The following is a 26,976-nucleotide window of genomic DNA, read 5'->3' on the forward strand; positions in this document are numbered from 1 at the left end:
CCAGGAATCGGGCAGCAATCGGGCAGCATCTCCAGTAGAAATCGAAAAAAGCGACCCTTTTATACCCTATTTCTCCAACTTAATCTATCTAAATTGTACCTACCATCACTTATTCAAAATTTCATTGGACAATTTTGGGGTGGGTGAGCATCACCTCACCATTACGACATCATTTTCTCGAGTGTTCAGCGGAAAAATAAAGGGTCTTTGTTTTAGGACAGTCTTTGGCCTAGCCATTTCCTAGAGTGGCAACATCACAGTATTTTCTCAGGATCAGTACATTCAATCGTCCATATTTGGCACCCATCCTAGGTTCCGGGCCATGGCAGCCTTGAACCTGCTCGAGCACAGGCAGTTCACTCTGACTTGCAGGTTTTTGGTGCGCCTGCGCTGTTCGACTCTTGCTCACTGTTTAGCCAAACGTCCATATTATTTTAGGCCTCAGAAGCTACTCTTTGGAACTATCGCAGAAACAAACACAGATTCATGTTAATTATTGAATTTAAACCCGTTCTGTTTACCTCCCACCTAACTAATGTTTCCCAATTAATTGTTACCTAGCAAATAAGCCACATAAACACATTTTATACTTACAATTTCGACCTCTCCGCCACACAAACAAAGACAATAAGCACATTTAAATTGCATTTTGGTTTATATTTAAGCTGTGCACTAATTCACAACACAATAACAATACATATTAGCTGGGTCTATTGCAACATGCAAGCAAAGTTCGTTTTCCCCGTGTATAATAATAAAAATAATGTGTGCATCTTACTCCATGGTTGGTTAATTTTCACAAAACATGTAATTCAGTAAATATTAACGTTATGGGACATTAACTTCGAGAGGGGTACACTAAATTTTGTGTTTGCCACCTCGCTCCATCACTGGGACCTGCCTAGCATACTTACAAGGGGGAGGAGCATGTCTGCCCCGCAGGAGCTGATTGTCCTCGAAAGGAGGAGACCAGCTACCAGGCCCAAAGAAGGGGTGACCCATTAGAGCTGACTTCGCTGAAGAGTAACTGAAGTTGACTTCGGGTGCCCAAATATCTTGGATCTCTGTGCCTCTTGAGTGTTTCTACGTTTAAGTAATATGAAAAGAGACAGCTCCCCAGCTGCTCCCCTTATCACCATGCCAGCTTCAATGATTGCTGGCATCTGTTGTGAACTTTACTACATACTTATGCTGAATGACTTAAACGAGGGAAGCTATTCATCTGCACTCATAATTAGCCTGCACCTACCCTTTAATCTAGTGTACAGATTTCATTGAAGATAACCCTCATACAAACACCTTGTAGTGATTAACATTTCTTTTGTGTAGTATCTTGTTTTTGTGTGATTAAAGTACTCACCTTTTGAGTATAGAAAATTACTGGGCTGGACGATGAAGTTTTGTGTCGGTTGCCTGACATTGTGCTGATCCAATATCCCTGCAGTATCTCCTTGATAATCTTTTTGACAGCTTTCCCTTGCTAAAGGGAGAGTCAAATGTGGAAAGGATGTACATGGCCCAGTCCACTCATCCATGGTAAAATGGACCTCAAGATAGCAGATACGAATGACCACAAACACTTTTTTTTATTTTTTTCCCTTACTTTATTGACCATTTTAACAAACAGTATACATGTTACATCAATTATGCATTGCATCATCACATAAATCCACTGGTTCACGTTGAGATAACTACTATGAGCTATTTCCATTCTGATTGTCAATTTCTGCTTACTATCCTGAGTGGCACCAGTCTTGAAACATATATAATGTGTTTAATAAACTGGAGAACTCTTTAACCCCCCCCCCACCAACTTAACCAGTGTCGCCAAGTAATATCCTAACCCCAACTCAATCATACCTTATTCTGTAATTGTTACCTCAATGTTCTGGTTATGGTCACCCATTTCATTGTGGGGTTCTTCCTCCCCTGGTGTAGTAGGAGCCTATGACGGTCCCTCTCCCAGGTCTTCAATCTCTTGTATCCTTGCCCCCCACACCAACAACACCTCTGGGAACTTATCATCTCATCTAGTCATCCTCATATGGTTTTCTTCAACCATTGCCCATTCTTTGAGATCCTTTTTCCATTTGTCCATCTGTGGGGATAACCCGTGAATCACTATTCTTCGTTTAGCTATCGTGAGGCCCAATATTAGGAACCATCGGGTGGTTTTGCGTTTGGGATTCCTAGAGAACAGACCAAGGAGGCAAGTATGTAACTCTAGGGCTGTGGTCCAGCCTGTCACAAAAACTTTGTTGTGGTCTTTTAGCACCTGCTTGCTGTGGGTCCTCCTCGAACTTGGTCTGGCAGCATCAAAGTACCTTCAGGTGGAGATCTACATCTCTGCCCATACATCCATGTTTTTGTTTGTGAGCAGGGCTATTATGTTAGTTGTATGTTGCATATTATGTTTACATCGTTTCCTGAGCCTTTTCAGGCTTAATCCTAGTACATTCCAACATCTGTCTAACACTATATTCCATGATATAACATTGTGAATTGAGACTGCTCGCATCATTGTGCCCATCGCCCCCTTACTGCATGAATGCGAGTTTATTTCCTTAGTTTCCTGGTAGAACTTCAGCAACTGGAGATTCCTTAAGTCAAAACCGTTGCCACTAAAGACTACTCCATAAAAGGTTGTATGCATATTTAACAGGCAATAGGCCCGTATCCCTAGGCGGTACCTTTCTGCTAAATTGCATATGAAAGCTCCTAAATGTGTTTCTGCTACTGCTCGCACTCCCCAAAATTATTAAACACTTGAGTTTCAGCAGCTCATGCATGCTAGTTCAGAGAAGCACACGCTAAGGCACACGTGCCCATTGAACTTCCCTGTCCCTTGCTGAATTTCTTGTCCTAGAAACACATTTTGATGCCCCTCTCCTGATTTCCTGATTTGGACGTCCTTTCCAAAGAGCTACCCTTTAAACACCTGTTGAACATCGAGAGGCATATTTATTTTAAAAAATCATGCAGCTCGGGGGCGTGGCTAGCAGCCTAAGATGGTGGCAGCTTAGAGGGCGAGCTCCGCGGCTGAAGCGGCCTCCGGACATATCCGACCAGCAATCCGTTACAGAATTTCACCCTGCGGGCAGGGACTGAGTCCCGGGACCGGGCGGCACGCCCGACAGCAACCAGATTGAGAATCCGACGGCGGGAAGTGAAGTTACCCGTGTCGCCCGCTCTGGCCTTAGAAAGAAACTGGAGCCGGGGACCTGCCTGGCGTGAAAGGGCCGACAGGAAGTGCGGCGGACTGGGAGTCGAGGAACCGGAAGCGATCGCTCGCAGCGAAGCACCGGGGAAGAGGGGGGCTTGCGGCCCAGCGCGACCGCCGGCGCCTCTGTGACCTGCGAGTGAGAGACTGGCCGACACCGACTGCTGCCCGGTGAGTGGAGGGAAAGATCCAGGCCACTGCACGGAGGCGGCCGGACCCGTGTCGTCTGAGCCCGGGACTGCCATCTTGACTCCCGACCACCGGAGGGACCGGGGCCCAGCTCCGCGGGGGTGCTGAGTCTGACATACCGGGACCAGGAGCAACCATCACCCGGGCTGCGGGGGACCTGACGCGAGGGGCGCCAGCTTCTCGAGGAAAAACACTGGGGCGGCCATTAACGCACCGGAGCGCGACCACATCGCTGGGGCAGCCACGCAGCCTGCGTACCGGCTCCGATCAACCTGGGCACCCGCACCCCGTCCTCGGTGTACGAGGCTCTCGGCTTGACCCGGCAGGGGCCCGGAGGCATCGGGGACCACACCAAACATACAGGGGCCAACAGTGGATCAGTTCAGGCGCTCTTCAAAGGCGTCGGGCACCCTGACCACGGGACGTTCCCACTCCCTCAGTGACGCGGGTCTACGGGCCCGGCGGACCACGCGGAGATACAGCCTCACCCGCTAGTCTCACCGGCGGACCGAGGGATGGGGACGACGACAATACCTCATTCGGACCAACCACATCCAGAGACTGCTGACGCACCGGCGGGCCTCCACCGGGGCTCCTTCTGGAGGGACTCAGCTCCCTGAGAACTCTGCTCGCAGCGACCACTTTGGTGCAACCACAGTTGCCATGGCGGGCAAAGGGCCGAAGGGAGGCAACGCGCAGTCACGACTCGAGAAGTACGGATATGACAGAACGACCGCTTCCCCACCAGACGCCAAAGCGCAGGCAAGCAAGACGACCGACCAGGCGGGTGGTAAAAAAGCGACCCTTGAGGACGTTATGCGAGCCCTGACGCAAGTACAGGCTACAGTGGGATCGATCTCGACAGAAATAACGCTGATAAGAGCCGACTTCCACAAAATGTCGGAAAAAGTTTCCTCGATGGAGGTGGTGACCAAATCTTTAGTGGAGGATGTCTCGGAGCTCCAGATTAGTGTTGAACGACTCTCGAACGAAAATAAAGACATACGTGCAAAGCTGGACGAGCAGGAAGGGCGCTCGAGGCGGAACAACATCCGCATTATAGGGGTTCCGGAGTCGGAGGACACGAGAGCGATGGATCTCTATGTGGAAAAACTGATCGAACAAGAACTCAAACCTAAGGGTCTGTCCGCCTTTTTCTCAGTGGAAAGAGCGCATCGAGTCCCGGGGGGACGTCCGAAGCAAGGCGTAGCACCGCGGCCGATCATTGCAAGACTCTTCAATTTTAGAGACAGAGATGCGATCTTGCAAGCGGCGAGAAATTCACCCCCAGTTAGAATTCAAAATTCCACCTTGGCGTTCTTTCCAGACTACACGGCAGAGGTCGCCCGTAGGAGGAGGACATTCTTTGAAGTCAAGAAAGAACTGAGGGCGAGAGAACTTCCCTATGCCATGCTCTTCCCAGCCAAGTTGAGAGTAGTGGCAGAAAATAAAACGTGGTTCTTCGACACTCCGGAAGCTGCGCACGACTGGCCAGAAGGGTGGAGACAAACGGGCCTGCCTCGCCGCTCCACACGACCAAACAAGTACCGCACTACTGGATCCCGTTCAGGCTCCCACGCATCCGGTGGAGAAGTGGATCCGCGCTCCCCGCTGAGCGAGGCCCCCGAAACTGAGAACGACGACGAACAATGACTTCCCGGGCGTACTAGACTAGAATAAATGTGACGTTGGCCGGGCGGGCCGTCAAGGACACCGGGCGGAGGTCCTCCGTGGACATGGAGGGAGGCCGCCGACTCCGGAGAGTCCCTCACCCCAGCGAGCAAGTACTATGTTTGGGGTTTGGGTCAGGCACTCTGCTAAGTTGGGGGGGCGGGCAGTTCTGGGTCCGTCTAGCAAGGGGGCAGGGAGGGGGGGAGTTGGGAGTGGGGGGGGTTTGGTTTTTTCGAATTGTTTTACAGGTGTAGATTGGAACCACGAGGCACACACACTAAGTTTGGCGAGCTCATGTCGACCTATTAGAACACACTTTCTCTGGTACATAGATTTTCTCTACCACAGAAGCAATGGCACACAATACACGGAATGACATGGGGAGGGGGGAACCTGAGACGGGGCCAATGGCACCTCTGCAGCTTATGTCCTGGAACGTGAGAGGTCTGGGGGACAGGGTCAAACGAGGTTTGGTGCTACACAGTATAAAGAGGCTCAACCCGGCCCTGGTCCTATTGCAGGAGACACACCTCACAGGCACGGCCACACATGCCTTAGACAGGAAAGGTTACCGTATGATCGCCCATTCGGAATTCACGAGAGGATCCCGTGGGACAGGAATACTAATGCATCGATCCTCCAGATTCATACTCCAATCCACGAAGGTAGACACGCAGGGGCGCTTTGCAGCGGCACTCGGACAATGGGAAGGGAGACAGCTGAATGTAGTCTCGGTGTACGTTCCGCCGGCGCTGCACTCAATAGTTCTCCCAGAACTGGGAAAATTTCTGTTGGAACTCCCAGAAGGAGACCTCATAGTAGGGGGGGATTTTAATGCGGTGGCACACAATGCACTAGATAGGTTCCAAACACGAACACAGGCTCCAGGGCCCTCCCGGCTGAACGACTTCTTAGAAGCACAAGGCCTGATAGACCTTTGGAGGTGCCTACACCCGACTGACCGTCACTACACATACCACTCAGCGGTCCATGACAGTCTGTCACGGATCGACTATTTCCTTACACCGGGGCACGGGCTGCTCACTGTCGATGACGTACAAATTAAACCGAGGGGTGTCTCGGACCATTCCCCATTGACCCTGACTCTTTCCAACCCGGAGCGGTCCCAAAGGCGCATATACCCGATATTCCCGGGTTATCTTAGGGTCCCACAGGTGACCAAAGCTCTTAAAACGGCGACGAGGTGTTACCTCGCGGAGAATAGAGGCTCGGTCTCATCCCCATCGATCCTATGGGAAGCCTATAAAATGGTTCTCCGAGGCCAAGCCATTTCCACTATAACGAGTTATAAGAGCACCCAGAAAATGGAACTACTAGACCTAGAGGATAGACTCGCCAGGGCAAATGAGGTTCATATGTCTGACCCGACCGGAGACACGCTACACGCACTACGGCTGTGTCAACAACGTCATGATGATCTTCTGCGCCGTAGAGTGGTCGAAAACATTGCGGCCACTACGAATAGGATATATGAGGTGGGGGATAAGGCGAGTAAGCTCCTAGCCTGGCTGGAGAAAAAACGAGAGGGGCAGAGGACTATCTTACAATTGAAAGACTCTACGGGGGCACTGCACACCCGCCCCGCCCTGATAGTCGAACTCCTGGCGGTATATACCTCTGAAATAGAGGTTACACGGGAAATGGCGGAGACGGCGCTCGTGGGAGTGCCCACCCGCACCCTGTTGCAGGACAATGCTGAAGACCTAGAATCAGACTTAACGGCCGAGGAGATACAATCAGCTATCGCGGCGCTACATCCAGGAAAAGCCCTGGGCCCCAATGGAATCCAGATTGAATGGTACAAAACCATGTCGGAAACGCTCACGACACCGCTACTCAACATGTACATAGACAGCTTAGAACGAGGACATCTGCCACCTGATCAGTGCATGGCTACCATTGTGGCGATCCCGAAACCTGGCAAGCCCCCTGAAGACTGCGGCTCCTATCGGCCGATTTCCCTCCTCAATGCCGAAAGCAAAACCCTGGCGAAACTACTAGCCAACAGGCTGTTGCCTCACCTTAGTCACCTCATTCACCCGGACCAATCGGGCTTTATGCCCCACAGGAGTACGGCACTGAATCTCAGGCGCCTGCATGGTGTTATGGTGAGGGCTCCGTTGTTGACAACCGATGCAGCAATCCTCTCATTGGACGCCAAAATGGCGTTCGACTTGGTGGAGTGGCGGTACCTCTTTGCAGTCCTGCACCATATGGGCTTCGGCCCAAAATTCATAGCGTGGATCAGGCTACTGTACAAGAATCCTATGGCACGAGTGACCGCAAACGGCCACGTCTCGAGAGCCGTTTCGTTAGCAAGGGGCACGAGACAAGGCTGTCCGCTCTCACCGCTACTGTTCGCCCTGGTATTGGAGCCATTGGCAACTATCATTAGGACCACGCCGCTGCTGAGGGGCATTGCCTGGGGTGATGGCTGGGAGGACAAAGTGTCATTATATGCTGATGATATGCTAATATACCTAGCGAACCCGGCGGAGGGGATCCCAGTATTACTGGCATTGTGTGAGCGGCAGGGACTTGCCTCCGGTTACAAGATTAACTGGATGAAATCGGTGCTCTACATGCTGCGTGGGACCCCGCCACGTCTGGAGGTAGACTGCCCCCTGATGGTAGAGGCCGTTTCCTTCAGATACTTAGGGATTCAGATCACACGGGATCACGTGACCTTTCAGGATATGAATCTAAGGCCGCTGCTCGACAGATTGAAAGCGGACGTGCGCCACTGGAAGACACTCCCGCTGACGTTATTGGGCAGAGCGGCGCTTTTTTCAAAATGATGGCGCTGCCCCGGTTCCTCTATGTCTTGGAAAATACGCCGGCACTGGTCCCACCTTCCTTTTTCAAACAGATAACGGGGCAACTGTCAGGCCTGTTGTGGGGAGATAGACCGGCGAGGGTAGCACAGGTAAAACTGATTAGAGATTGGTACAGTGGGGGGATTGCGCTCCCAAACCTGGAACTGTATTACTGGGCGGCGCACCTCAAGGTGATTAACCAGTGGTTGCACGCACCGCAGGAGGACCCGGCGTACTTAGCGGACAGACGGCAACTTGGCACAAATACACTTCTGGCTCCGCTTTATAACAAAGGCCTGACGGCAAAATTGATCGGCCCGACTAAGCACACTGTAACATTGTGGCATAAGGCTCAATCTCGTCTGAAGTGGGGGGGGGATGATTACACGGCTCACACCCTTGTGGGATTCTGGGGCACTGGGACACCTGAGACGTAGTAAGGGATTTGACCACTGGGACACTATAGGGATTTCCACGGTGGGGGATCTGTGGACCAGGGATGGGGTGGTTCCGTTTGACACTCTGAGAGAACAGTACGAGCTGAGCACCACTGAGACATATCGATACATACAGATTAGACATGCATTACTGGCGGCGCTGACACCGGGCACTAAGGTCCCGGAATCGGCCCCTTTAGAGGACCGACTACTCACTGATTACATGGAAGCTAGCGCCACATCCCTCACATACCGCAAATTAGTGAACAACCTGCCTGACCCACTACACAAATTGAAAGAGAAATGGGAGGGTGATGTTGGCGACCTGGATGAGGCAAACTGGAATGAGGCAAACTGGAATGCCGCAATGGCATCGCCTAGAGAAGCGGGAATTTCAGCAAGATTCCGATTGGTACAATTCAAGATACTACACCGAGTGTACTACACACGCACCACCCTACACAAATTTCAAAGGGCAGATCACCCGTATTGTTTACGAAACTGTGGGGAGGAGGGAACGCTGTTCCATACCCTGTGGTCTTGTCTGAACATACTAGATTACTGGAAGCGAGTGACACGCACGGTCGCCCAGACGCTACAGCTCCCGTTCACTCCTGACCCTAGAATTTGTCTGTTAAATGTGTGGGGCCCGACTAACCTGACACAACATGGGCGGCAATGGGTGGTTATAGGGATGATGCTGGCAAAGCGAGATATAGCGCAAAAATGGGGGGCGTCAGAGACGCCGACATTGATACAGTGGTGCAGAAATATGGATGTGCTCATGATGGTGGAGCGGGCGGTATATCAGCAGAGGGCTAATCCACGTAAATGGAACAAACTTTGGTTGCCCTGGAACGCTTACAGGGGTGAACCGTGTGAACCGCTCCCGGAAGAAGAGGATGTAGATAGTTCAGAGGAGGAGGATGATGTAGAATAAAAGGGGTAGAGCGGGAGGGGCAGGGTTACATGGGTGCGGGCTGCCTGGGTCCTCCCCCGCCCTTCTGGCGTAGAAGATGGAGAGATTACCTGTGGGTGGTGAAATCTGGCCCGCTGGCCTGACACAACTGGAAAGCTGCTGTATACTTAACATGCCTCTGTACGACCAAGCTATACACCTGAATGTTGTTTATTGTTTATTCAAAAAAAAAAAAAAAATGTTGCGACTCTGATAGAATGTGGCGGAATGTTGACGCCGCACCTCTTAATGCTTGATCTGCTGATTGTGTTAACTTGCTGCAACAATAAAAACAATTTAAAAAATAAAAAAATAAAAAAAAAATCATGCAGCTCAGCAAGTCACTTTGCTGCGCCGCGTGATAGCAAAAGGGCAGGACTGCCTCATATCTAACATTATGCGGCGCATTTCTATATTTTCCCTGCGCCAGTGCTCAGTGTGCTGTCGAGCGCCAATGCAGGCACCCTTGCACCATGGTGGGTGTCTGCGTCGTAAGTAGGATTGTTTTTGTGCAGGAAGAGACAGCCTCCTGCACAAAAACAATCTCCTTGAGGCAATTTCGACTTTTTACTTGTGCTGTGGAAGGTAGCCTTCAATGACTCCCGAGTTGCATTGCTCTTGTGCCCCCTTGCGTGGTGCAAGGGCGATGTAACTCTTTCATAAGTATGCCCCCTAGTGTTGAAATGTGGGTACGAAGAGGGATATTTCACCACATCGCAGTAACAATTTAAATGTCATCATGTGTTATTTAGAGTCATTTTGTTTCAACATTTATTGTGAGTGAACTTGTATCAAGTTGAATTTTGTAGAAGCTAGTTTAGAAGCATTTGAGACTTACTGAAGTACCCATTATGAGTTTGTCTCTTTGTGTAACCTGTTGGTAATTCAACAGTTTTCTGATTTTGAACCTATAAACTCACTGAAACCTTACCTTAATTTACCTTCTCCAGGTTATGCATTTATCATGTGATTTTGTCACAGTGGATTACTTTAGGTAGCCTTTCCCTCCTTTATGACTTACAACTGATGAAATACCTTGCCATGCCTCTTCCCATACTTATCTATCTTTTATGTTAACATTCTGTTCTTTCCTGTAAATATACCACTTTACCCCAACTCACTCCCTGTCCGGGGTTTGTGTTTTCTTCAGCACATTTTTCAGCCATTGTTAATGTGGTTTCTCCTGACGTGTGCAACACGTCAGTCATATATATATATATATATATATATATATATATATATATATATATATATATATATATATATATATATCACAAAATATAAAATATAGTATATTTGCTAACCTTTAAACCCTGACTGTCATTTCGCGATTGGTTCTTGTTTCATGAAGATGATCCATTATAGAACACTTCTAGATTAATTTCTTCCCCTTTGCTCTGTTTGTATTTAGGTTCTTGTTCTTTCTTGTCTTGTAAAAGTGTTCTACTGTTTGTGATCTTTGATATATATATATATATATATATATATATATATATATATATATATATATATATATATATATATATATATATATATATATATATATATATATATATATTCACTGAAAAAACATAGGTTTGACACCAGTTATAGTTAGCTGGAAAGACATCACTGATGACACCATCCAGTGAATGTGTGTCTTTCTGAAAAATAAATATGTTTTATATATGTATATGTAAAGGTCTGTATGGTTTGGTGGGGGTATTACTTAGCACATAGATGCATCAATGACTGACTCACTGTTTGTATGTGTTTTGAAGACAGCATATGTGCAGGACTGGATGGGTGGATGAGTGTGTATATGTGTGTGTTAGTGAGTGAATGACTGTCTCACTAGTGTCTTTATCAGTAACTACATATGTTTCAATCTAGTATATGTGAGTATTGATGTATATAAGTTAGTATATGTGAGAGTGAGAGATTGTAGGAGTTCCTGTTTAAATAAATATGTGTTTCTATAAGTGATTGTTTAAGATAGTAAGTATGTGTAAGTTTCCTTAGAAGTAAGGTGGTAGTGTGTGTATAGCTGTATACGCAAATAAATGGATGTTCAATAGTTTATTTGCATGTGTGAATATGTGTGTGAGTAACTTTTGGATGACTGTCGGTGTGTAACAGGATGTATAGGTGTATCACTACATATGAGGAGTGAGTATATGTATGAGTGACTATATAGAACTGTTGGCGAATGAGTGGATGTGTATATAGATGGTGGAATTATTGAAGTGGTCGTTGTAACTGGTATGGGTATCTCCATTTTTTTGTAAATTTTAGTTTCTATTTTTGAATATGTGTTTCAAGGGTTACATTACACTGAAAGGAGGTCTGTCACTCTGTCACAAGGATGGTGTCATCAGTGATGTCATGAGTGATGTCACTGACCATGTCATGAGTGATGTAATATGTGACGTCATCAGCAGAGCATTGCACGCGCGCAAGTTATAGTGAGTCCAACTAACTATAACGTGGGAATTTCAATGGTTTTATGTCAGTAAAATTTCCAGCTAACTATAACTGGTGTCAAACCTATGGTTTTTTCAGTGAATTTCATAGGTTTTGTAAATGCTAATTCCTAACTATATATAGGGCCTCAAACCTATGCCTGAGCGCATACAATCGCGCTACTTAAGCGCTTCCGGGCGCGCCCCGACGCGCTTATGCTACGCGCCCCCGGGCGCGCCCAGGGGCGCGTAGCGTAAGCGCGTCGGGTCATGTGACCTGAAAATAACACTTTTCATTGGTTCAGAACAGGTTTTTTTTCCAAATGAGGAAAGCCCCCACCTTTTTTCCTCATTCTTACTTTGTACTTTGACTGATGAAGACCTGTTTGTAGTAATGGCTACAGTAGCAGCAGCAGCAGGAGCACCTCAACCACCACCACTACCACCACCACAAGGACCACCACAACACCACAGTGGTGGTGAAGAAGAAGAAGAGGAGGAAGAGGAGGAGAAGGTGAGGCGGTTCCTGCCAGAAGATGATATCCCCTATAAACCGAAGGAGCACTTTGTGTGGGATTTTTTTTAAATCCCAAGGGGACAAAAGAAAGTGAATGCGGCGAAAGTGACATGTCTGATCTGTGGCACTGTACTTTCCAGGGGGAACCCTGCAAACAAATATTCATTTGGGAATCATACAATGATGCGCCACATGCAACGCCGGCATCCAAACAACTATTCTGCGGCAGAGGTCAGAGAACTGACCAGAAACCCTCCCCAATCTTCTCCCAGCACCTCCAAAAGCAAACAACCCACTCTATCGGGTTCAGAGACAAGGGAGATGGTCCCAAATATTCAACCCCAGTTTGGGGATTTTAAAATAGTTTGTATGTTTTGTGGAACTACAATTTCATATGGAGAGAAAAGTATAAAACTAATCAACCGTGCTGGAGACAACCACAACTGCAGAAAGAAACCTTAATTTTTTCCTGATTTTCTTTTGCTCCAGTTGAGCCGTTTACAATTCCCTGTTTTTTGTTTCTCCCCATAAAAATTACAAAAAAAATATAAAATTGTTCATAAAAGCCCAAAAAAGTTAAAAATGTTAAAAAAAATAAAAAAATATAAAACAACAAAAAGAATAAAAAAAACAGTTCTTTTTAGAACTACCTCTAATTTCTAAGAAAATGCTAAATTTTTAAAAAACTCTGTCATTCTTTTTTCTCTAGGGTACGCTCCCCGGTACGCTCCCCAGTGCACGTACCGGGCGCTCCCCCCGCGAAAATCGATAATAAAATAAAAAAATGTTTTGCCCCCACATCAAACCTAGGGGGTCAGGGGGGTCTACCCTGCCCCCTTTTGGTCATTTCCCCCTTTGTTTTTGCCACCTCTTGTGTCTCGATCCTACCGAGACACAAGATGGCGGCCGATCCGGACTGTTTGGAATGTTGACAGACACCCGAGAGCCAATCAGCTTTCCGCTCGCGGACTCCCGCAGCGCGCTGGTGCGCGCCCCGGTGCGCGTACCGGGGCTAGCTTATAGATATATATTTTTTTTTTAACCTAAATTACTCAAAATCCACTGGAGCACATATCTTGAGACATAGCAAAGGCACATCGGGCTACCAGTCCCTACAATTTTGCCAGTTTGGTGGAAATCCATTCAGCCGTTCGGGCTAAAAGTGAGTCCAACCGCCCTATGGAAATTAACATGGGGAAAACACGTTTTGGGACCCCCCTTTTATCTCGGCCCCCGCTTGACGAATCCCCCCTAAACTTTCGGGGAAGGAGCGGAGGGGAGCTAGCCATTTTCTTGGAGATATTCAGCCAATTCCGTCCATCAACGCCAAAGTTATTCCCAATAGAATGTTGCGGATTTCCTATGGAAAACAATCCTAACTATAACTACCTACTGGCAACCGCCAGTAGGTAATATATATATATATATATATATATATATATATATATATATATATATATATATATATATTACCTACTGGCGATAGCCAGTAGGTATATATAATTAGGACCTAGTTTCCATAGGAAATCCGCAACATTCTATTGGGAATAACTTTGGCGCCGGTTGAGGAATTTGCGTGTAATTATCCAAAATTTAGGCCAGCTCCGCTCCGCTCCTTCCCTGGAAGTTTTGGGGGGATTTATTATGCGGGGGCGAGAAAAAAGGGGGGTCCCTATGTTTTCCCCATGTTATTTTCCATAGGACCTTCAGACACGGCTACAGCCCGAACCGCTGAATGGAATTACACCAAACTTTGCAAAATTGTAGGGACTGGTACGCAGAAGTGCCTTTTCTATATTTGGTGAAAGTTGCTCCAGTGGTTTTTACGAAAATTAACTTTAAAAAAATGTATATATCTATATGCGCGCACCGTACCCGTACGCGCACCTGTACGCGTACTGTACGAGTACGTACGTTTACGTGCGCGTACCTCTCCGTGCACGAGTTGCATGCTGATTGGCTGCCACTGTCTGTCAACACTCCAAAACAGAAATTGTGGGCAGCCATCTTGTGCCTCGGTAGACTGAGGTACAGGAAAGCAGACAAACAAACGTGTAGAACTCAAAAAGGGGGCAGGGTAGAAGCACCCTGAACCCCTACGCCTGCTCAGGGGGTCCAACAAGGACCCCCAAGGCAAAAAAAAAAGTTGCGGGGTCCGCGTACGTACGCGCACGGTACACATACCCAGCGATTTAAAAAAAATATATATATTTTTGGGGCCTGGGGGGTCCTTGTGGGACCCCCTGAGCAGGCCTAGGGGGTCAGGGTGCTTCTACCCTGGCCCCTTTGGGAGTTTTTCACCTTTGTTTCACTGCTTGGCTGCCAACACTTCATGGTTTGGAGTGTTGACAGACAGTGGCAGCCAATCAGCATGCCTTCCCGAGAAAGCTGCATGGTCATTGGCTGTCAACACTTCTAACCAGGAAGTGTTGGCATCCATCTTGTGCTTGTGTTGACAGACAGTGGCAGCCAATCAGCATGCCTTCCCGAGAAAGCTGCATGCTCATTGGCTGTCAACACTTCTATCCAGGAAGTGTTGGCATCCATTTTGTGCTCGGTAGACTGAGGCACAAGAAAGCAGAAAAACAAACGTGTAGAACACAAAAAGGGGGCAGGGTAGAAACACCCTGACCCCCTAGGGCTGCTCAGGTGGCCCCACTAGGATATTAATATATTTAAACGTTATCCGCTAATAGAATTAGCATTTAAAAAACCTTGCAAATTCACTGAAAAAACCATAGGTTTAAGGCCTTATATAGTTAGGAATTAGCATTTAAAAAACCTTTGAAATTCACTGAAAAAACCATAGGTTTCATGCCTTATATAGTTAGGAATTAGCATTTAAAAAACCTTTGAAATTCACTGAAAAAACCATAGGTTTCATGCCTTATATAGTTAGGGATTAGCATTTAAAAAACCTTGAAAATTCACTGAAAATGCAAATTCACATCAGTGATGTCATTTGAGATGTCATCAGTGATGTCACTGACCATGAATGATGTAATATGCGACATCATCAGCAGTGGATTGCGGGTGCACGAAATATAGTTAGTACAACTAACTATATAGGAGCAATTTCAATGGTTTTGTATGAGTGAAATGTCCAGCTAACTATAACACCCATAAAACTTATCGTTTTTTTATTGAATTTCAAAGGTTTTTTAAATGCTAATTCCTAACTATATAAGGCCTGAAACCTATGGTTTTTTCAGTGAATTTTATATATATTATATGATTTACTTCAGCGTGTTTGCCAGTGACACGTTTTTGGAAGCCCCCGCACTGCAAGTTGGCTCTGGTGCTCATTGGCGTGGGCGGCTACGGCTGCTCGTTTCTTGTGTGCCGAGGTATCGGATCATCCAGAGCCCACCTTCACCGCCCGAGAAGAAAAGAAGCTATGTTGAGGCCACTGCGCCTCACACTGGGCTAGATGCACTGTCGTCAATTCCTTGCCAAACAGACTCTCGGACAGGAGGTTGGTGCGGTGTGGGGACCCGAGGGGGTGCTTTGTTCTACAGGACACATCTGGATACAGGTCATGTCCATTTTCCCTGACTCGCCTGCGCAATTTGGTTGTGACCTACCCCAGCATCGCCCAGTACCGGAACAATGCATTCTGGGACTTGCGGTCCATTGCCACACAGTGGTCAGCAATACGGGTGATGTTTCCACTTGGAGGGGGAGTCATTAGGCCTCAACCTATCGGAACAGAGCGGGACTCATTTCTTTGGGATTTGTGCACCCCTCCTGACATACTCACCGGGCACTGAAGAAGGCTCCATGCCGAAATGCATTTGCCTGCGATGTGTAATTTTCCTGAATAAAGCGGCCTCCTTGATGTTCCCCCGCTGTGGCTTCCACTTATTTCGTGCAAAGGAGGTGTTTGTGATATATATATATATATATATATATATTGTAATAATGATGTCTTCTGATATTTCAAACGAATATAAAGAAAATATTGAATTTGCTTATAGTTTTTATGTTTTCGTTTCATTTTTAGTATGAGGTTTAGATGTGACTGATGTGTTTAATATTTTTATTGTTGTTCATACATATTAGTAACTAAACTATTTTCTTATTCAGGTTGGGTATCCCTGATCTTGGCATTGATGAAAAATACCTTTACATTCTTCAGAATTACGGACATGATATTGAGATGGTATCTAAAGTTTATATAAAGCAGAAAAATGAACCCCCGTTAGGCCGTGACCTTCCACCTGTCGCAGGCAAGATTGTTTGGTCTCGTCAGCTGTTTCGCAGAATATATGGGCCAATGGAGCTTTTTCAACAACATCCATCCATCTTGCAGATGGAAGAAGCAAAGCGCATCATTCGTAATTACAACAAAGTATCTAAAGTATTACTTGAATATGAGGTCCTTTTCCACAGAGGATGGCTAAAACAGGTATTAAAGTCTCTTAACATTTACTATGAAGGTATATTTTCTTCTATTTAGGGTTTGCATACATTTATTTATTAGAGTCAGGACTCAAATACGCATTCAGCCAACATTTCCATGAAAAGATAAATGTACTTGGTATAAATATTATTGATCTTATAACTATTTTTGCCTATTGGAGGCCCAATAAAGTTGCATATGCAATGCGATGAAATGATAGGGGAGTACATATAAGTGAAATATATAATCCTGCTGCCTTTTTTGACTAGTCCGCAAGTCATGCGGAGATATTTTAATTTACATATGCCATATTATGTTTATTGGAAAACTAGAAACCCCTTATCTAGAAGCTTTTACTAGCTCAGATAGAGGAACCGAGTAAGCAAGAAAATTCACCAATTATAGTAATATCAAGTAACTGTAACTTATCCCGTAAATCAGCGGCGGTCGGTAGTGGGAGTACCTGCTGGGCGGTGATGTGGGGAGGGGGAGGGGCATGGATCACGGAGATTTACAGGTAAGTAAACACATAAATAAATAAAAACGAATTTCGTTGCGTGCACTGCATCCCCAAATACAATGCAGTGCGCGTAACAAAATTAGTTTTATTTATTTATATGTTTACTTACCTGTAAACCTTCATAATCCATAGATCACTAACCCGCACCCTGCCCCTCCCCACGTCACCGCCCGGCAGGTACTCCCACTACCGACCGCAGCTGCCGTAAAGTAACTATAACTTGCTCCCCATCCTGTGTAGTAATTTTCTTGAGCAGTTTATACGATGGAAGACTTTTAACTGGATTAGGCGAAACCGGGCTCTTATCGCCACCTCCTTTGGTCCCTGCAAAACCCCTAACCGGTCCTCATTCTCTATCGGGCCAATATCTCTCTCCCACACAGTCTTCAATGGGCCCAAGGGGTCAGGGGTATTGTTTACCATTTTTTTTATATATTATTGAGATTGCTTTCTACTCCAGTGGGTCAGACAGGAGACTTTCCATCAGCGTGGAGGCCCCCGGCAGTGGTGCCCTGCAGAGCACAACCCAACTGCAGGTATCACAGCCATTCCCCCTGACCCAGTTCATACTCCCGCTTCAGAATCTCAAACTTCACGAAGGCTTGATTCCTCCAGACATCTCCAAGTTTTTCTAGGCTGAAAAGTTCCTACTTCCCGAAGCCCTTCAACCTTTCCACTTTCTCAAAATGATCACTAGCCCACAGGGGAGTCACTGCTGTTAGCCTACCCTCCCAGCCCAGATATTTTGTTGCAGCCCGCCAGGATTTGATTACTGTTTGTGTGTGCACCGGCAACCTTCGGCTTGCTCTTCTATTGTAAAGAAGGTTCATGTAGCCCCTTCTCCCATATGAGCCCCATCCATCCTACATGCCGGTTCGAATCTGTCTCCAAACACCTAATCATTCATCGTCACCAATTGGGCCGCCCAATAATACAGTCTCACATCAGGGACCGCAAGTCTCCCTTCATAAATAACTCTCTGTTAATTTATGTAAGGCAATGAGTGCCGCTCCTCCATTCCAAATGAGAGAGCGCAACTCTGTCTTAATCGTTTGGAAAAACAATGTGGGTATCGGATACGGGGCATTCTGTACAACGTAGAGTAAACAAGGCAGGGTCATCATTTTAAATAAGGCTGAACGGCCCGGCAGGGCCAAGGGCAACGATCTCCAATGGTGGGCATCTCTATTAAATCTGTCCAATTGGGGCACTAAATTAAGGTCATAAAACCTCCCTTGGTCTCTTGTAATGTTAACTCCCAAATATTTAAATCCTTCCAATTCCATTGCGACCCTACACCTGGAGGTCAGCCTTGGAGGCCGGCCCGCCACAGGATACAACAGCAACTTCTCCCAATTAATGGGGTGACCAGAATAGTCTGGGTATATAAGAGAATGGATTACCATTCTAAGGCGCAATCTGAGCACTTTCACCAGAACATTCACTTCAAAATTCAGGAGAGGAATGGGCCTATGTGTCTCACACCTTGTGGGGTTTTTACCTTATTTTGGTATCACTGTGAATAGTGTACCGCTCTGATCTACCTGCAGCACCCCCATTTGGGTGGCCTACTGAAACATAGTAAGGTGGTGCGGGCTGTTTTGTCCACCAAACCTTTAAATAGTTCCAGTGGCAGACCATTTGGTCCCGCTGCTTTCCCGTACTGATGACACCATCCACATAACCACTCACACACCCACTCATACTCCCATTCACCCTCTTGTATGCCCACTCACACACCCACACAACCACTCACATACCCAACCACAGACCCATACAAGTATCCACACAGCCACTCACTCCTCCTTAGAGCTACTCACTCACTCACTCATACAGCCACTCATACAACCCTTCACTCACCCACACAGCCACTCATACATAAATCCACCTCAGTTGAGTAGGTAAAACCCTATGTAGGTTGCTCAAGCTTGCAGGATAAAACTTCCCCCATTGTGTTACCCTATCTCTATAATTCATATAATAATTTCCTATTTTTGCAAACATTTTAAAGCAGCGGCTGATGAGGAAGTAGAAGGGAATTAAACATAGAGAACAGCAGACATGCAGTTACTCTCAAATTATTAAACTGGGTCGCCTGGCTGATGGAGATGTTACATTTGTGGTTGAGGCCCACAAAGCATTCTATTCCTGGGTTAAATTTCCAGGTGCAACTTTTTGCGCACATATGTTTCCTACCTACATTGAGGATGAAACACCAGAGGAATACACTCCATATGAAGACATAGAAAAAAAGGTGCCCTCCCACACACTACAGTAAACATGAGACTCGGTCCGTTCAGCAAAGAAGGAGCGACATAGCCGGTCTTAGCTGCATACACACCGCATCCTGACCCTGACAATTTAACTACAGCAGAAATGCGTACACTATATAGAGATGTATTTCATATATATAGAAATGGCTGTAATAGCCAAAATAAAGTTTCAATGAATGAATGAATATATAGAAATCTAACACAGTTCATAATACGAACACTAACTGTTAACCCTGCGTGGGCTGCTCGAGCCACAAAACCACAATTGGCTGTCACTGGTATCAGGCCACAAACACTGAATCCCATCATGGGACATATTACCACAAGACAGGAGCAAATTCTGTTCTCAGTACCACAGAAAACAAGCCCACTTGAGGCAGTTTTTCCCCATCCGAGTACGCAGAAAAAGCACAAAATACTATTTGCTTGCCGATTGTGAGAAGTTGGCCTGGTATATGATGTCCACTATTCTAGTGGGCACCTTGCACCAGTCCAAACGACCCTTATTGATGGTAGGTTGTAAAGGAAACCTTAAAGAAAGCTATCCTAGTGGTAGCTGTGGAGAGCAGCCTTCAAGCTAAGACTTAGAGGCGAGTTAAGCAAGTTGTTTTACCAATTATAATCTCTTGAATGATCAAATGAAAGCACACCACACAAGGTATATATCAAATATATATGTATTTATTCTAAACACAATCCCTCTTCACTCTTTATGAGGTCAAAGGTAAAAGTAACATACAAGGACCTTAATTAGCATACGATAAGTTGCACAGTATATGTTATGCCCTAGGGTTTTAACAAACCATATACTAAAATAGTGCTATAAGAACCAGGTGAGGAATAGAAAGCAGACCTAGAGCCCGTGGAATCGCTGGGGCTGCCTAGAACCTTCAAAGATTAGGATGTAGGAGGACCACGGGAGACGCGTGCAGTGTCTAAACACAGCCGTGGGTTACCCTTGACTTTCTATGGAGAACGAACAAGTTACAGTTTTAAAGATTAAGGGCACAAGGAGGTGAAATGCGATGGAACCCTTTTAGACTAGAACACTTGGAGGGTCAATACCCACGGGAGCACCGAAGTACTCGTGTTACGTCACCCAGGGAAGCCGGGTGCATAGGTGTCTTTTCGTGTAGGGTTTCGTCGTCGATTCCAATGCAGAGCTGCGAAGAAATGCTGCAGGCTACCAGAGGAAAAGTGTCTGGGTGAATCCAAGGGTGGATCGGAGATGTGAAGAACCTGAAAGCAGAAGGGACAGAGTCTAGTCACTAGCCAGTGACCAGGATGGCAGGAAGATGATGCCAGCCGATGGTGGGTGATTTCAGGTGAAAGAGGTGAAGCTTATCTCTTCAGCCATGAGGTCCAGGAGGCGTCGACGATGACCAGGAGCTGGATTCGAGCTGTCCCACAAAGGATCTAGTTGACTGCCATGTTGTGGTCCAGATTGGACACAATGAGCCTTGGCAAACGCAATCCATGCAGGATATCGAGATTGGCTTCGGTGCAGACCAGCAAGGTCTGAGGAACTCTTCTTTTGGAGAGCAGTAGGAGCAAGCCTGGAGCAACCAGGAAAGCTAAAGAAATCAAAGATTGGCCTTCGAGGGGGCTCACCAGCCAACGGACTAGGAACCGTGAAGGCACGTCGAGCTGCAGTGCACAAAGCGGGCCCACGGGACACTCGTGGAGTGTAGGCCTCTGAGCTTCAGTGCAAAAGGTGCTCGGGGCAGAGGCTTCAAATAGCCCAATGCACAACTTCGGGATACCGCAGAAAGTAGGTACAGGTTGCAAAATGCAGGATGTCCAGGAGTTCCAGTCCCGCGTCTCTCGTGTCCGCTACAGGTCTCAGTTTTACTGGGAGCGCAGGTCAGCGTCAAAGATGTCAGGAAGTCCATGTCCTGTGTAGCAAATTATTCGGGATCCGGCGGGAGCCTCGAAAATGCACACCGGCAACGATGCAGTTGGTGCCTGTTTGAACCGGGTGGTTACTCCTTGGCCACAAGGGAGATTTCTTCCATCTTCCAGTCGATATGGAATGTCGAAGGTCCAAGATTTATTTAGCAGAGTTTCGTCCAGGATAATCTAAAGTCCTAGGGACTGGGATCCTATTCTTATAGCAAGTTTAGGGGTTGGACTAACTCTAGGGTCCCACCTATGGGAGGACCTGGGGAGCGGGTGGTTACACCCATTCCCCGTTGTCCAGTTTCACGCCAGAGCTGGGGCAGAGTGCCCCAGCAACCGGCTTGAACTGGGAAATGCACGGAGCACCTTGTGTGCCCCAGGCAGTGCCTGAAAAGCATTCACTGAATGCAACCCACCCTGTCCCAATACACTAAAGCCTGTCTGGGGAGGTGCTGGCACCTCCCTGGACAGGAAACCTATTGTCCAGGCCTCCCCTGCCGGAGTTTCGTCCAGCAGCAGGAGGGTAGACTCGTGTCTGTGGCAGCAGCATCCATTTTGTGGTGCTGGGGCTCTGTTTAACTTTTTTTTTTTTTTATATTTCCAAAACCTTTATTGGTAGCGTATCATAGTGTACACAGCTCGGCGCCTACAACCTCATTTAGGCCGGCAGCGTAGTGACTGCGTTAAATAAAAAAACTGTTATATCAACGTATACATACACAACAAGCCGCCTACAATCACTTCGGGCCGGCCGCGTCAAATATACATGTGGTCTCGGATTTTAACAGTTTTTCATCTCTTAATTCGGAACCAATAGAAACTAAAATGGACCATTCCACTACTGCATTCACCATCCAACCAACAATACATCATTTCCTTACAGGCAGTGCCTTTGTACCTTTGGCACGACAGTAAGCGTAAGAAGAACGTTGCCTGATAATCTACGGAGAGCTGTGGTCAGTGATGTGTGCATTCAAATATTCTGTCAAATACCTCCAATTGTCTTTAGGCCTGGATCTTGTCGGCAGTTCTTCTTCATATGTCCGTAATGTGTCTTGGCAATGCGACATATCACTCAGCCATTGTTTAATCGATGGCACATTTTTGCTCTCCCAACACAGACCCTGCGCTTAGCCAAAAGCAGGGCCACTGCACAGAACTTTCGTTTTGTAGCTTTCACCCCACCCAGCAACCCCAGAAGACAGCAGCGAGGGTTACATTCAATATCAATGCCTACCATTTCGGACAGCGTATTCGTGACTTCCACCCAGTAGGGTTGTATTTTCGCACAGTACCATGCTAGATGAATAAAGTCAGCTTGGTTAAAGCCACATCTCTTGCAGCGTGCCTCTTCGCGCAACCCGTATTTCTGCAACTGAGTTGGAGTGTAGTATGCCTGGTGTAGGTACTTAAAATGTATGATTCTGCAGGTTGCCATTGGGTGTTAGCATTTTAGTCAGTGTGCAAGCAGTCTCCCAGTCTTTATCTGAAATGGGGGACTCCAGCACCAGGTTCCATCTGTCCATTGCTTTGGCAGCCCTGCAGCCTATCTCAGCTTGCGCCAATGTGTAGAGTCGGGACACCAGGTGGGTGATGTGCTGCGAGGTCAGTACGAGCTGCAAGGAGTCCAAAGGCTGTGGCTCAGCAGGGAAAGTCGGGTAATTTTGTTTGATCGCTCCTTTTAACCTGTGGAACGTAATTTGGAACAATAGAGTTGGGTTTTGTATGTATGCTAAATCACGTTCAGTTAGGAATACTCCATCCTTATATAGATCCCCTATTGTCACTATTCCCACCTGGTTTAGGAGTCCCATACCCACATCTTCGTTTGTTACCGACAAATTGGGATGGTGGTGTAATGGCAGTGCGGGTGCGTAGAGTGGCATTTTACGTGCTAGTTGACCTAGTTGCCTCCAAGCTGCATTTGTGGTGTCAATGGTATTTATGTCCTTGTTGTGAAGTGGGGGTCTGTTATGCGTGATGATGGTGTCCAATGGTACAGGCTGAGCGTCTCCCTCCTCAATGGCTACATGGGACGTATATGGGACTTTATGGTACCAGAAGGTTGCATATTGGGCCTGTGCACACAAATAGTATAGTAAGAAGTCTGGCACTCCCCATCCACCTTTGGAACAAGGCAACGTCAGTATAGCTAGGTTTATTCGTGCTTGTTTACCCGCCCATATCAGCTTCAGGACCATCGTTTTATCCGCTTGAAGACTTCCCTCGGTGGTTGTATGGGGATGTTATTAAATAGGTAGAGAAGTTTGGGAAGTAGTACCATTTTCACTATCGCTATACGATCAGCCAGGGAAAGAGGGAGCTGTATCCATCGCTTAATTTTGTCTTCCAATGTGTCAATTACTCTGCCATAGTTTGTCCTTATGACTATTTCCGGGTCTCTATGACACCATATCCCCAAGTAGCGCACTGGGTCCGTCTGCCATTCTAGGGGGTATTCCGATGCATGTGGTAATGTAGCATCTGTTAGGGGGAAGATGGATGACTTTTCCCAGTTTATTGGCAACCCCGAATGACCTCCGAATTTAATGTATGTTCACAATAGAGGGTCCAGGTTGCGTTCAGAGTCGCGGACATATAGCAACATATCATCCCATAAAGGGAGATATGCAGGGGTCTACTTGGGAATTGGAGCACCAGGTGATGATGTTTCTGCCTCACTAAGCAGGCTAGGGGTTCTAGGGCTAGGGCAAATAGGAGAGGGGACAGTGGGCAGCCCTGTCTGGTCCCCCGTTCTATGTTAAAGGCCTCTGATACGTAACCATTTATTTTAACTCTTGTTGTGGGCAGTGTATATAGTAATTGGATCCATTGAATAAATATTAAGGGGAATCCCATTCTGTGAAGGATTGTGATTAGATAGGACCACTCAATAGAATCAAACGCCTTAGCGGCATCCAACATTACCGATACTGCTTTCGTGGTTGGGATCAGGTAGTGGGAGACTGCAAATAGCGTCCTCGTGTTATGTGTGGTGGTTCTAGAGGGTATAAACCCTGACTGGTCTGGGAGGACCAGGTTCATCATAAGGGGTTGTAGCCGTGTGGCGAGTATTTTAGTGAGAATTTTCGAGTCCACATTTAACAAAGATAGTGGGCGATATGAGTTACAGCTTACAGGTTCTTTTTCAGGTTCAATAAGCGCTATGATCATTGCTTCGCGTAACGTTGGTGGGAGCACTTGTTCATCATGTGCTGCACCAAACATCGCTATGATGTGAGGCGCTAGTATGTCTTTATATGCTTTGTAGAATTCACACGTGAATCCGTCTGGGCCCGGCGCTTTGCCTTTGAGCTTGGATTCACATCGTTTCAGCTGCGCCCTGATATCAGGCAGCACACCCGCAGTCGTGCTTATGCAGATTCCACGTATCATGGCCTAAAATGCCTCCCATAAAAGGCCTGCATCCTCTACAGATTGCTCATTTATTTGAAAGTATTCTAGAATTGCCTTTCTGATGCTATCTGCATACACTGGGTCTGTAAGTGTGGTGGCATTAAATCTCCAGCTGTATGGCGGTGATGTGTAATTAGGTACCTGTAGGGATAGTTTGATAGGGTTATGATCCGACAGAGTTTTGGGCATGTGTGTGATTTCCTTGGTCCACAGTAACAGTGCATTGGAGCCCAGCCAATAGTCAATTCGCGACCAGCTGCCATGTGATGTTGATGCATTTGTCGCTTCCCTAACGCCTGGGTGACGCGCTCTCCAGATATCTTGGATCCTTAAGTCCAGCATGATATCTCGCAGCTTTGCTCGCACTTGTTTATGTTGCTCAGTGGTGCTGCCCGATCTATCCATGCTATCCTCTAGTGCGATATTCAGGTCTCCCCCAGTCAGTCTCTGTGCTTAAATGCTGCCAGATTTCCTGGTAAAAATCAGGCGCATCAGTGTTTGGGCCGTATGTATTAACCAGTGGCAGATGTTGACCTCGTAGACGTCCCCGAAGTATAACATAGCGGCCGTTAGTGTCTACTGTCGTTTTGTCAATCTTAAAATTCGTTCCTTTCTTCACCAATATTGAGACCCCCCTAGAGTAAGAAGAGTATTTAGAGCAGTGTACAGATTCAGCCCAGCGTCTACCCACTTGTGCGTGTGAATGTGGTGTGTCGTGTGTTTCCTGGAGCATCACTATATCAATATGCCACCTGTCAAGACATGCGAATATCTGCCGTATCTTTTTCGGGTTAGTGTTACCTCTTATGTTCCACGTGAGGAAGTTTAACGTTTGTTTACTTAATGTAGACGTCGCCATAGGGCCTGATAGTGTGATTCGTGAACGTTGTCGGTCTGACCTGAGTAACAACTCCCGCAAAGGTTAATATACAGTACATGCAGGCATTTAGCACATTACAATTAGTACTCTCTGCTGTGATGTCGGCAATGCATCTCAAGCAGTTTGGTCCATTAACTAAAACAGTTTCCCTTCTATCCCACCCCCCTCCCACAACAGCAGCCCAACCCTGCTGATGCCATACCCCAGTTAAACAACCCAACTGCATAGAACTTTCGTGGGGATCACCCATTGGGGGGTCCGCCTGAGCTGCACATCTCCATCCACTCTGGCGGATGTGGACGGACTTAGCTATCAGATAGCAACTTGAGTATCATACTTAACATAAACAATTCTAGTATTTTGTAGTGCATGGTGCTTAAGCCCTCAGTTAACACCACAGCCGGCATGGGTACCTCCCGCAATCGGCCGCGTTAGGTATGATACATATGTGAGAGTTTACTGAGTATGTTTGAGAAAGGAAACAGTCAATCATAGAGTCAGTTGCAACCATAGTAGTCGCGTTTTACCACTCAGTAATAGTTGGTCCCTCTGTAAAGTCCTGTATGCACCTGTGTACAACGTGCCCAATGTCTTACTGCACGCACATCCATACTCGATGCCCAGTATCACCCAGCCCCTCCCCGTCCGCCATATGTGCGAACCGGTACATGGACAGGTTCAAGCCCTAGCTATGGCATTATACACTGTTCATAGCCAGTTGATGAGGGCTCAACATCCATGGAACAGCATTACACATACTTCGTACCCAGACAGTCTGATAACAACAGTGGCGGTGGGGGCAATTCTATGATCAGTGATATCTATTGAACATGGCAGACGTACCGCCTGAAATGTGTCTACTGCAACCCATCACCCATTGGGGGGCCAAGGCATAGATACAGCACCTGGGAGTCAGCCGGCATTCGTTATAGGGAGCCGTTTCAGTGTGTCGGTTCCACTATAATCGTTCAATCTGCATCCTGTTCCCGTTCCTGTCTTGTGCGCTCCTTGCGGTGCTGGATGACCTTCTTGATGAAGTCGTTTGCGGCTTTCGGTGTGGAGAGGATCGACGATTGATCGTCCCCGGTGACCTTCAGGCGCGCCGGGTACAGCATGGCGTATTCTATCTTAAGATCGCGCAGTTTTGCCTTTGCGCTGGTGAATTCCTTGCGAGCCTGTTGTACAGCTAGTGTGTAGTCTGGGTAGAACTCGAGTCGGTTATTTTGATAGAGGAGGTCTTTCTTCTCGCGCGCCATTCTCAATTTAGCATCTCGATCTCGATAATTTAAGATGCGGGCCACAATCGGCCTGGGTG

The 26,976-nt window shown here is 46.9% G+C and overlaps 1 protein-coding gene across 1 annotated transcript in view; it reads left to right on the plus strand.

The window, feature by feature from the left end:
* The window catches only part of DNAH5 (dynein axonemal heavy chain 5), a 5,174,212-nt gene that overhangs the window by 842,596 nt on the left and 4,304,640 nt on the right, over positions 1 to 26,976 (plus strand). The window contains exon 14 of the mRNA XM_078687662.1: positions 16,357 to 16,678. Within this exon, the coding sequence (XP_078543788.1) occupies positions 16,357 to 16,678 (322 nt within the window). The remainder of the gene's footprint in view (positions 1 to 16,356; positions 16,679 to 26,976) is intronic.

The sequence above is a fragment of the Lissotriton helveticus genome, chromosome 4_1, assembly GCF_964261635.1.
Source record: "Lissotriton helveticus chromosome 4_1, aLisHel1.1, whole genome shotgun sequence".
NCBI classification, from domain to species: Eukaryota; Metazoa; Chordata; class Amphibia; order Caudata; family Salamandridae; genus Lissotriton; species Lissotriton helveticus.